The sequence below is a fragment of the Lynx rufus genome, unplaced genomic scaffold (genome assembly GCF_022079265.1).
Source record: "Lynx rufus isolate CCGP_SWC_20201006 ecotype Redwood Valley unplaced genomic scaffold, mLynRuf1.p SCAF_3, whole genome shotgun sequence".
Taxonomy (NCBI): Eukaryota; Metazoa; Chordata; class Mammalia; order Carnivora; family Felidae; genus Lynx; species Lynx rufus.
This window is the reverse complement of record NW_025814845.1, coordinates 119,586,738-119,600,075: the sequence shown is the minus strand read 5'-3', so window position 1 is coordinate 119,600,075 and position 13,338 is coordinate 119,586,738. Positions and strand designations below refer to the sequence as shown.

General features: G+C 37.5%; 1 protein-coding gene across 1 annotated transcript in view; it reads right to left on the bottom strand.

The window, feature by feature from the left end:
- SMARCA5 (SWI/SNF related, matrix associated, actin dependent regulator of chromatin, subfamily a, member 5) overlaps positions 1–11,619 on the bottom strand; it is a 37,761-nt gene extending 26,142 nt beyond the window's left edge. Inside the window, exons 1-4 of the mRNA XM_047091045.1 lie at positions 11,076–11,619; positions 7,574–7,648; positions 3,627–3,793; positions 289–389 (exon numbers count right to left, since the gene is read on the bottom strand). Of these exons, the coding sequence (XP_046947001.1) occupies positions 289–389; positions 3,627–3,793; positions 7,574–7,648; positions 11,076–11,252 (520 nt within the window). The 5' untranslated portion in view covers positions 11,253–11,619. The remainder of the gene's footprint in view (positions 1–288; positions 390–3,626; positions 3,794–7,573; positions 7,649–11,075) is intronic.
- Between the last annotated feature and the right edge of the window lie 1,719 nt (positions 11,620–13,338).

Sequence of the window (13,338 nt, the reverse complement as noted above, 5' to 3'; positions counted from 1 at the left end):
TCTTATCTGAGGCAAAAACAAGGCAAAATCCATTTCTAGTTTTACACATACATTCAGGCAACAACAAACACAATGGCATTTTATGCCCCTTTGAAATACAGCATCGCTATTAATATGCTACCACTCCCATCCAAAAAAAATCTGAAACTTCACATTCAATAAATTTCAAAAGATTACTAAAAATTCCCTTTATAAATTACAATCAAAACAAATCCAAAACATTAACCAAAGAATGTTTCAAAGGGGATTCTGGAAAAAATCAAGTAGTTATAAATATGTATAACATACATGATGGAGAGTCTTCAAATCTAGTGCAAACATTGGTTGCTTTAGAGCTTTCGGTTAAGAGTTCTTCATCCTCCTCTTGCTCAGTTCTACGATGTCGGTAGCTGTCAAGTTCATGATAAAATCAACTGATTAGCACTTTAGTTTTAACTACCAGCTACTATTTCAACATAATAGTCAAGTAGCTGACCAAGATTCCACAATAATTTTTAAGAGGCATTTACATTAAGACCAGAAAAGTGGAACAATAGGTATTAGTAAATTTAAACCTGAAATATTTTACATGGCTTTCTAAAATACATATAATGCAATTATTACAACAGTGTGACACCTGAAGTAATGTGATAATCTCATTTCAAGGAACTATGCAGTCAGAAAAATTTCATAATTTGTAATTTGAAGTTATATTTTAAAGTATTTCCACCAGGAAAAAGAAAAAAAAAAAAAAAAAGCTCCAGAAATCACATTTTAAAAACTACAACTTTCAAAAGGATGAGACTGTGCCATCTGAGACAATATGGTTGGACCTAGAGGGTATTATGTTAAGTGAAATAAGACTGAGAGAGACAAATACCATATGACTTCACTCATAAATGAAACCTAAAAAAATAAGAAATAAACAAACAAAAAGCAAAATCAGAACTGTAAATACAGAAAACTGAGTGGCCAGAGGAAAAAAGGGTGGGGCACTGGACAAAATGGGTGAATGGGAGAGACATATAGGCCTCCAGTTATGCTGTGAGTAGGTCACAGAAAGAAAAAGCAGAGCACAGGAACACAATCAATAATATTGTAACAGTGATGCAATGGAACCGATGGTAACTATACTTATGCGGAACACAGCATAATGTATAAATCTGTCCAATCATTAAGCTGTACACCCAAAACTAATGTCAACTGTATGTCAACTATACTCAAAAATCAAAATTAAAAATATAACTGTGACTTTCACTGTGATAATAATATAGCATAATGTATAGAGTTGTGGAATCACTGCTGCACACCTGAAAGTAATGTAACATTGTATGTCAACTATGCCATTAAAAATATACTTAAATCTACAACTTTCAGCAAAAGCTGCAGAATATGCAGAACAGAAATTTAGTGCTTAAGCAATGACTCTTCATCCAAGATTTCATCAGAACTACTCAAAGCCTATTACAAATGCCCAGATTCTACATCCCAAGAGAATCGGATACAGCCCCTTAAAAACTAATTTTCTGCAGTTTTAATATTGCCAAATTTCTTAATCTCTAAAGGGCTCAGGTTAGAAGTACTTCAATTCTCCAATTCTGAAGCTTCCAATTTTGAACCTTCATACTTCCAACAAATATTTTCATTTAAGTTAGAAAACAGTAGATTATGCCACTCTTGTAACTTCTAAATCTAAGTGCTAGTTTGATCTGTACCAAAACTACATGCTTGAAAGAAGAGGATAATTAGCCTTCTCAGAAGAATTCTTCAGAAACTCAGACCAAGGCAGTAAATATATGCAAGAATATTCTTGTTTCATGTGCTTCAAAGTAGAATGTCTTAGTTATTTTTCATATTTCTCCTCCTTTTAGCCCTATAAATCTTAATACAAAGATCTACCCTCAATTCCAATTTATTCTCCATAAACTAGGAAAGAACTTTTTTTTTTAAACGTTTATTTTGAAAGAGAGAAAGGGGAGGGGCAGAGAGAGGGAGAGAGAGAATCCCAAGCAGGCTCTGCTGTCAACACAGGGCACTGCATCGATCTCAGGAACTGGTTCGTAAGATCACGACCTGAGCCAAAATCAAGAGTCAGATGCTTAACTGACTGAGCCATCCAGGCACTTCCAACTAGGAAAGAACTTTAACTTTCTTTTCTTATTTTTTTTTTTTTTAAATAAAATCTCCTCACAGGCTCTTATCAAGATGATTGATTATTATGGTCATAAAACTGAAGATAAAGGCTGGAATGTGCTTATTACTTCAAATTGAGGGTTAAGTGAAAATAACTGTGGATGATGGATTAAAATAAATACATACATACATACATATATATATATATATATACACACACACACACACATCCTTATACTTAAAGACAGTACCATCACCCTAATTAGTTCACATAAGCTAAATTTCCATTTAAGATGGTCTAAAGGTTAAAGAAGAAATGTGCTAAACCAAGACTCCTTGTCCCCAATAATACTAGTAAGACCAAGCTAAACAATATATTATATATTTACTATAGAATACCTTTATGTTATATAATCTTAATACAAATGTTTCTTTCCATCACATATTAACTACACTATAAAATACCCATTATAGTAGTTCACATTTCCAGAGCACAACATCTGATGCTATTTAAATAGCTGAAACTTCTCAAGTCAGAACAATTTAAATAACACCTGAAGTACAAGGGTCTCTATTATAAAGTTTCATAAGTATTAAAACAAAAGCACTCTGATTACACACAATGGGTAAGAAGATAGATTAGATGACTGGAATATCCAAGTAAGATTAAGGTATTATGCTTATGCTTTTTGACCATAATCCCTTCAAGATATAGCTCACACTTCCGTGTTTCTGTAAATTGTGTGGTAAACTTAATGTTATTGGTGAGTTTGTAATTTCCTCTTTTAAGTGTATTTATTTACTGATTATTTTTCATTTTTCACCTTGGGAATTACATGGTCATTCCAGAGAACTGAGATTGCCCTAAATCTATTAATATTAAATCTACTAGTTATTACTAATTAAACATCCTGATTATCCAACCAGCACAAAAATTCCAAGGCAGTATTTATAAACCAAACATGTTAAAGAGGTATTTTACACATTTTAAACAACCACCTAAGAGCAGGATACAATCTGGCACTTCCATTTACAGAAGGACAACTAAGTATAATAAAAAATTTTAAACAAACTGCTGTTATAAATCATCACTATATTCCATACACAAGCACAGACTTCAGACAAAAGCAATCCACTTGATGCATGTTTGAGGATTATGACTAGGGCCTATCCCAAATCAGACCAAAAGTCAAGCCTGGACTATTCTAATTACTTCTAAGGGATGTTAAACAGGTTGCTTACACTCTGCATTTGTTTTCTCTCCAAGGAATGGATGACATCTGAATTCCATAAACAGTATAATGCTGTAACAGCTAAGGCATTATGCATTATTCTTAATTATTTATACACGTATGGCTACATCTTATCAAGCCAACAACTGGGGCCAAATAAGTTAACAGCCCTAAAACAATTTTCTTAATGAAGTAAATTCTTAATGAAGTGATTTTAATGTTTCTAATAAAGATTATCAAAAATAAGGTTGTTTCAACTATGAAATACAAACTCTTACTCACTCGCCAACTGATAGCAAGTTTTGTTTCTCATCCTTTTTTATTCGTGGACGCCCTGGTTTCATCTTCAAAGGTGAGGTTGGAGTCTTCTGAGCAGCAGGCTGAATGAAATGTGCAAACAGTTCTGTCTGCTTTAATAAATACTCAAATCTATTTGCTCGGTCGGTTTGCTGCAAAAAGTTTTTAAGACACATTTTATCAGAATATTAATACAACTTCAGAAATCAAAGCTTCAACATTCCCCTATACAATAAACTCAGCAAAAAGGAATTACTGAGACATACAACAACATAGATGAGTTTCAAAAGCATTATACCTTATATATATACACACACACACACACACTCACACACACATAAAAAAGCATTATACTAAGTAAAAGAAGACAAACACAGACTGTGTACTATGATTTTACTTACACGAAATTATAGCTAGAGATAGAAAGCTCATCTGGAGGGTTCAAGGGGATAAGGACAAGAGCTCATTTTGGGCAGGATAATAAAAATGTCCTACATCATGACTATAAGGTGGCTAACTAATTGCATAAATTTGCCAAACCTCATTAACTTAAAATTAAAACTGTTGTGTGTCAATTATACAGCAATTTGGTTGACCAAAAAACATTAAAAAATTAAAACAGTTTTCAAAGAAGTGAATTTATTCAGAAATGGAAAAAAATGTGTTGGTCATTCATCAGTTAAGCTGTGCCAAATTTTAAAAAGGCATCAGGTTGAAATACATCTATTAAGGTGCTCCTGACCAGGGGCGCTTGGGTGGCTCAGTCGGTTGAGCACCTGACTTCGACTCAGGTCATAATCTCATGGTTCGTGAGTTCAAGCCCCGCGTCGGGCTCTGTGCTGACAAGCTCAGAGTCTGGAGCCTGCTTCCGATTCTGTGTCTCCTTCTCTCTCTGCCCCTCCTCCATCCATGCTCTGTCTCTCTCTCAAAAATAAATAAAACATTAAAAAAGAAAGAAAGAAAGAAAATGTTTAAGGTGCTTCTGACTGGCTCAGTCAGTAGAGCACGAGACTCTTAATCTCAGGGTCATGAGTTCGAGCCCTATGCTGGGTGGGCACAGAGCTTACTTTAAAACAAAAACTATTAAGTTCATGAAATACTCACTAACCCAATGCAGTTATTAATACTATTTCTTCCTTTCATTTCTAACACCTGCCATTTGAAATCTTCTCTATTACCACACTAAGAGAATGGAAGAATTTCAACCAAAAAAACTTAAGATCACTGAAATCAGCATACTTCTCTCCATGATAATTTCCTATAGAAGACAAGCTTCAGTTTTTTGTTTTTGAAAATTACAAACTATTTTATAATTTTAAGCTTACTTATTTTGAGAGAGAGAGAGCATGCACAAGAGAGCATGCAAGGGGGGAGGGGGCAGAGAGAGAGAGAGGAGACCGAGAATCCCCACCAGACTCTGCACTGTCAGCCTAGAGCCCGATGTGGGGTTCGATCTCACAAACCATGAGATCATGACCTGAGCTGAAATCAAGAGTCAGATGTTTAACTGACGGAGCCACCCAGGTACCCTATGAAGATTAAAAATTATTTTAAAGTACTGATAATATACTTATGCGTATTTTACAGTATTTCATTTCTTTATGTGTATATAATAAAAAAGGGAAGCAACTAGCAGATGTTGGGCCTGAAAAACATCTATTCACTTATTGTAATTACATTTGGAATCAAGATAAATTAAGCTATGGAAATTAATTCAGATAGGTCAGAGCTAGACATTTTAAGGGAAGTGCTATTCTGCAGTATTTAAAAATCACTAAGTATTCTTCACTTCTTCCAAAGTTTTCAATCAACATTATCTTCTTAAATAGCTTTTCAATTCAGCAACTACTTTTGTGTATCTACCAGAAAAGGCACATTTGTTCATCAAATTCCAGTATCAAAAATAAACGTAAGGCATTATTTAAGATGGTCAGAAGGTAAATGCTTGGAAAATAAAGCAGGATAAAAGGAACTGGGAATGGCACTAAAATTTTAACGGGGATGACCAGAAAAGTCCTAAGACATGATGTTTCAACAGAGAAGAGGGTCCCCTCCACCCCCATTCTTAGATCTTATCACATATCTCTAATGCTCAAAAACCTTTAATGGCTCTAGATGTCTTAAGATTTTCAAAGTGCTTCACAACCCATCAGAGCAAAAATATCCAAAACTTGATCTGCATGATCAAGTTTTGAAACTACAGCCTTAAGGAATTAAGTACAGAGTTCACCATAGTTCTACCCATGATCAATGACTTCAAAATTCTCACTACTCATTCATTCAAGTAGTAGTAGGATTATAAACTAGTTGCAAAGAACCAAGGAGGAGTTCAGAACAACATTTACAGAATAATTATGGCAAACATTGAGGGAAAAACAGGCAAAGACCTTGGTTGTGAATGAAAATATTAACATCAAATGATGTGAGATCTTAAAGGGAAAAAACAGATCCTTAAAAAGTAAAAATAGAGTAAGATTAGGAACCTGAAGGACATGAATCATAAAATCAAATGGAAGATTAAAATCAATAGCTTTAAACCAGTTTCTCTCTCTGAAACAAAAGGAAATGACACAGGGCAGCAGAGGCCATACATGTTTGGAAATAGGAAATAAACTGAAGAAAAGCCTGTAATTCTTTGTGGAGGAAGACTGAAAATAAGGCTGTGGCAGAAATGCAATAGAAAGTTTAACCAGAATAGTAAGTAAAGTTTTAAAATGGCTAAATGGGATTGTTGAGCAATAAATACCAAAAGCCTGAGAGTAAAAACCATAAATTTATTTTGGTACCAATCAGCACTATTATTCAGTTTTTTCAAGTAGTATTCAGTATCCTTGGTTCAAGAATAAAGCGTGGATACTGAGACTTACTTACCTATAGTTAGGAGCTAGCAGATGACAGGGGAGCTTGATTAAAAAAAGAAAATGTTAGTCAAGACCATGATGTTGAAAAAGGAAATGATTAAGGAGACTGAAAAATTTGGAAAAATGTATGAAGAGATCTGGAAGAGGCCCGATCATAAGAAAGGAAGCAAATACAGAAGCCAACGAAATAACCCATGCAACAGAAGAAAGATGAATTAGGACAATAAGGGAAAAAGAGAAGTATTTATGATGTTTAACTTGCAAGATTATTAAAATTATGAAGTACTGCTATAGACAGCTTGGGTATATATTAAGAGGAACTGTCAATGATTGAGGTAACACTAAGTATATGTGTGAGGCACAGAATAAATTCAATTTTGGATATTCCTAAGTAAGAGGTACCAAAGGGACTTAAATGTCCAACAAAAAATGAAAATACAATGGTTGGAAGCATCTGGGCTAGAGGTAAATATTGAGAAGAATTCAGTTTAAAGAAAACCAATGATGAGGTCGCCTGACTGGCTCAGTTAATACAGCTCAGTTAATACAGTTAATAACACCTGATCTTGGGATTGTGAGTTCAAGCCCCACATTGGACGCAGAGATTACCTAGAAATAAAACCTTAGAAAAGAAAAGAAAAGAAAAGAAAAGAAAAGAAAAGAAAAGAAAAGAAAAGAAAAGAAAAGAAAAGAAAAGACCAATGACAAGGATCGAACTATTCAAGAAGAAACGTTAGAGTACAATGGTAAATAGATGCAGAATACACACATCTTGAATAACTACTTCTCTGGTCTTTTACTCTCCCCACTCTCTGATACTAAATCATAAAATAAAGGGAGATAAAATAACCCAAATATTTATATGATATTATTTTGTGCGTTTATGTAGTACTTCTATATTTGTATAGAAGTACTTTACGTATGCAAACAACAAAAGTTACAGTATCCTATGTTACACACACTTCAACTGAATATCTGTACCTCAACTATAAAAATTAAATGTAGAAATTTGGTCCATTCAGTCACTTAATTTAAGTAATTATAGACTCTATTCATATACCTAGAGCATACCATTTTTTCTTCGTAAGTGGGATCTGGTTCTTGGATTTCTTTTTGCTTTCCAGGAGATGCATCATCAAATACTTCCTGGTAGGAAAGAAAAATCATGGATTGTTCTTCAAAAATAGTCAACACATCATTATTAAACTAATTTCTGCTGAAAACACATTCTAAGTAATACATTTCTACTGCAAACTTGCTAGATACTCAAATGGCTGTTATCTAACCTGATAGGATATCTTGATGAAATTAAACACCATGATGAAAACAACCTATTTAACCCAAATATGTAAACTACATGGCTACTGGCCAAGATTTAAACAACACAAGACTATTATCTACATCATCCTAGAATAAAAGAATAACTCTCAACAAATCTGTCTCTTTTTTTACTCAATAATTATGAAACCAAATTAAATAGTATATACTATGAAGAAATCATGTTCCTTTTTAATTATAAAACTGCAGTATCTACCTTGCTTGTATGTAACTATAAACCTGAAATACAGCATCATTAGTCATGCTGATTTCCATCTTCTGGAAAAATATAAAAAAATTTCATGCATCATAAATCAAATACTCTTTAACAATCTGATTCCTAAATTGGTAGTAAATATCCTATCTTGTGAATTTACTCACCCTGACATTCAAAATGCCACAAACAAAAAACAGCAACAACTATATTGCAAAGTTCCACTCACCTATCAAAACAGCAACTAAGAATAGTTGGTAAAAGAATAATTTTCATTAACAATGTACAAATCTGGGCTTAGTACTATGTATAATAAAGCTACCTGTGATTAAAAAATTGGGAGGGCTGGACGTGGTAGAGTAGTAAAAAGGTCAAATGACCTAAATTCTAGTCTAACTTCATTGCTAAGAGTTTTAGGTACTTGTGTAACCGTAACTTAAGCTCATCACAAATCTCTGGTTTCCACAAGTAAAAAGGATAAAGCCACCTGTAAGCCTACTTCACAAAATAGTATTGGATGTCATGAAAGGCCAAATACACCCTAAAAAAATAAAATGTGGTTTCCAATAGTAGTCATTATTTCTTCCATAGTTAAAAAAAAAAAAAAAGGGATTTGGACTCCAAGACTCTTGAGGCCACATGACACACATACACAGTGTGTCTATCTGCCTAGTCTGTCGGCATTTAGTGTACCTATCTATCAATCAGTCTAGTCAATAGCGAAAAACGGCAAAGATAGGCTCAATCTACAACTCCAAAAAGATCATAATAAACAAAAACTGGAATTACTCCCTTGACTTATCAGTATCCAAGCAAAAATGAAAACTTAACCGAATACATGTGAAAGCTAGCTAACATTTCTGGGAAGATCAGCCTTGTCAAAAAAAGTTCGTGAATGCAAGATTTCATTTGTTTTCTAATTTTGAAAAACACCCACCTTAAATTCTACTTTCAAACAAGAAAAAGGCATTTAAGACTGCCAAATATATTACATATTTTTGCTCAAATCTGTTTTTTACCAGGGAACCTCAATGACTTCCAAATTCAGTTCAGAAAAGACTGAAAGTACATTTACTTAAAAAAATTTTTTTAATCACACTATAACATGCAGAGAAAAAAAATCCAGGCTAAAATTAGTCAGTGAAGAAACTTATGAAAGATGAAATTACTAATGTTCCTGTACTGAGAAGGTTAAAATAACTGTCATTCTTCAAGAAATGAAATTGTCAAACATCCTTCTTGAAAGAATATGAGAGTAAAATATGTGGGAAATGGATCAGTTTCAGAGCCAGACCTGGGTTCTACCACAGGTTCTACTTATCAGAAGACTAATTTCCTCATAGAGCAAATAAAAATACCCTGGACTTCATTTGGTACTGGCTATCAAACACAAATGTCCATACTTAAAGTCCACTTTAGTTTAAAAACAGCGAATAAAAGCCAAATTAGGCTTTATTACTCTTTCTGATATTTAAATAACATCTCTAGTGAGACACTGGTTGTTATTCCAAAATTTGAATGGAGACTCTTTTGAGAAGCTTACAGAAACTATGGACAGCACTGTGCAGAGAAATGTCCATTTACACACAACTGCTTTCAGTGTGACGGATCTTCAAACCCCCACACCATGGAGCTGGAATCCAAGTTAAACAGCCCTAGTAATCCGAAGAACCACTTTAAACCTTAAGTAAGAAAAGTAAGGCAACACTAGTGAGGAATTTGAAACAGATCTAAAATCACTTGAAAGTACAGGATATCAATGTTCTATTGCACCAAAACCTACCCTCACCACTAAAAGTTCGCTCATAAACTATTAACATGTTACTTCACTCTAGATTAGACCTTGGGTGCCCAAATAGAACTCTGCTGTGCCAAAAACGCTTCAATGGTAAACTGCACTTCCATTTACTGATTTGTTAATACTGCATAAAAGATCATTTTTTTTAGAGCAGTATTACCTTCACCCCTTGTATCTTAAGGATGGAAAAATCCCAGAAATCTTTGGGCTACGACTTTAAAATATCTCAAAACCGATCGAAGGCCAGGAATAAAATTTGGAAGGAGCAAGCAATCACTTTGTTCCCAGACATCGCACAGTCTTGGAGCATACCCAAGAGACCCGCCTGGCAACTCCCCAAACTTTCCACCCCCGCAGCACTGTCACCATACCCTGGCCAACCCCAGTCCTTAGAGCAGGCTCGGCAGCGAGCGGTACCAATTTTCAAAAAATAAAAAAATAAGTGAATAAAAAAGGCCAAGGCCTCAAAAGAGGAATTGCGCTGGACTGAAAGCTAACCGCCCCAGATTCATCAATTCATCCATCGTCCCATCCATCCCCCGACTCAAAATTAAATGGGCGTCCACGACGGCTGCTGCTACCTCGGTCGCTTCCCTCCCAAAGGAACAGTGCTTGGGAGGAGCCTCCGTTCCCTTCACAGGAGCAGCTGCGCCCCGCTTATCCCCACTGCGCACTCGGCCATCCAGCTCTAGCCATTGTTTCTGCCCAGAACAGATACCGCCCCCACAAGGACCAGGATTAAGAAAAGGAGGCCTGAATCCTCGGATGCGCAGCTTTTAAATGCCTTCCCCACCCGGTGCATCCTTCCCTGACTACTAAGGGGCATCTCCCTCGCCCATCCCGCAAGTTTAGTGGAAACTAAAACCAAGAATCGGATGGGCCAGGGAATTATGGGAGTCCACCGGGAAAAAACAAAAAACAAGAAAACAAAAACGGGTAGATCCCTCTCTGCCTCAGTAATCACTAACATCTGTTTAATAAAAGGGTTCGAGGATTTGGCAAGGTTCGCTAAAGAGATAAGTAAATGTGAATGTGAAATGCCAGAAATCCATAGGAGTCGGCGTGGGTAGGTTAAGCACAAGGGCGCAAGGGTGAAAGAATCATTCCGGTTCCAAAGGGTCTGAGGCCGAGTTTGAGTGCCGAAGGGGTGGAGTACTGCTCTGCGTCTGAGCACTAAAATCTGGGCGAGGGAACCAGCTCCTCGCCCCCCTGCACGCTCTCCCCGCGCCACAAGCCACCCTCACCTCCATCTCGGAGTCCGCGGGGCCGGAGCTGGCCGCAGAGGGAGCCGCCTGGGCCGCGACACCCTCGGGGCCGCCTTTGTTGCTGCTGTTGCTCACGCTGCCGGCGGCCGAGGCTGCTGGCTTGGAAGGCGCGCTCTCGGGAGGCGGGGGTGGCGGAGGCTCGGCCGCGGACGACATGATGTTCCGTCTGCGTCACCCGCTGCTGCCAGAGGCCCGGCAGAGATGAGGAGGCCTAGGCCTGGGTGGCTACGTCGCAACGAGCTGACGGAAGTGCGAGAGGACCACCCGAATGCGCCCCTGCGCCGCGGCTCAGCTAAGAGCCTAAGCCCTGCCCAGCAGCCTCCCGGTCTCGTCTTCCTCCTCTTCCGCGGGGCTCGGGATTCGACCGGCGCTTACCTCACGGCGGGAATCACGTCGACGAGAGTGGGCGGGGCCACCTGGGTCACCGAGGTCAGGGAAGGCGGGTTAATTTACGGGAGGGCGGAGGGTTGGGTAAGGGGAAAGGAAAGCGAAAGAGACCGACGCGAGGAACTAGTTTCGCCGCCTCCTTTTCTTCCTCTGGTAGAAATCATCTATCTCGCCAGCATCCAGGACAACTACCTACGCCACCGACTTTCAACCCTCGCGAGATTAATAGTTGGCTAATTGACTCGGTTCTGAGTGCGCTTGCGCGGTCTCTTCTCCTCACCCTTGGCCACGCCCTCTCTGGGCCCCCAGCGGGCTCTAGGACGAGGAGTGGGCGGGGCCCCGAGGAAGAGCTTGGGGACGTAGCTTTGTGCGTCGGCTCCCCGGCGTGACGCGAACGCAGTTCCTAACGGCTGTCCTCATCTGCCCTGTCTTCTGGGCCTGGCCGGGGGTCGGTGTCACCCCCTGAAAACTTGCCCAGGTTTTGCGGCGTCTGTTGAAACGTGGAGGCCTGTGCTGACTTTAACACTTGTACCGCCTCCGCTTATGGCATGACACCGTAGTGTTGACGTTATGGTTATCCCAAGTGACATCTTGTTTGTTTTCTCAGGAAAGTTGTCCGTTAGTGTGATTTTTTTTTTTTTTTTTTTTTTTGGTCTTCCCATGTTAGCTGTATCAGTCCTTTCTAAATTTCTTCTACTTCGGTACATTGCCTCCAAATTTACATGCTAAAAGTAAGCAAACTGTGCACGCTGCCTTCTGAGTGAGAAACATGAGTAATCAAGGAAGAGAGGTGGTGGGTTGTATTGTTCCTCAACCACCAAATACTTAATAAAAAATACATTATTTTCTCATTAAGAAATGTTGCAAGTAACCACTGTTTTGTACACTACCTTAGGCTCTCAACACAGCCTAAGGGTCTTAGTGCATCCATCCAGTACAGATTTTAAGCACATTGTATTCTATTTGATAACAAATCTGCATATTACAGTAAATTATTACTTGCACTGCACAAGGTTTTATTCATTTTTGCATCCCCCTGTCAAGTATTCCATCAGTGAATGGAGGAGACATGCTTTTCAAGAATTAAGGTTTTAGCTAACTGGTTAATTATGTTAAATTTCACACACGAAGGACCTCCTTAGAACGCAAAGACTACAAACTTTTAACTAAATGATAATTCTTTGAGATCTAGAAAATGTCCACCAGTCCCTTAGAAATGCTATTTCTAAGACTGTAAAAAACTGCCTAAGGATATATGACAGAAATACCTACAATGGCATTCAACATAGTCTTCACATATAATTACATAAAGCTAGCAATAGGCTGAATTCAACATTGAACTGTTTTTAAAACTATGCTGTACACCCACAAAATTAATCGTTTAGCAATGATAAACATAGAAGAATGTTTATTACATGGTGTTAATTGAAAAAAATTTAACAGTTCAAAAATATAGATAAAAATTGGAAGGATATACATCAAAGTATTGAAAGTATTGCTGGTGTATATTTCCTAAGTTCTCTTTGTTTGTATTTTTTATTTTTCTAAAATGGGTTTCTATATTATTATACTGAGAAAACTTATTTTTAATATTAAAAAATGTTCTTTGGGGTGCCGAGGTGGCTCAGGCAGTTGAGCATCCAACTCTTGATCTCAGCTCAGGTCATGATCCCAGAGTCATGGGATTGAGCCCCAAGTCAGGAGCCTGCTTAAGATTCTCTCTCTCTCTCTCTCTCTCTCTCTCTCTCTCTCTCTTCTCTCTCTCTGTCCCTTTGCTCCTTTCCCCTGGTTGTGCACTCTTGCTCTCGCTACAATATTTTTTTTTTAATTTTTTAAAATGTTCTTTTACCTAAAA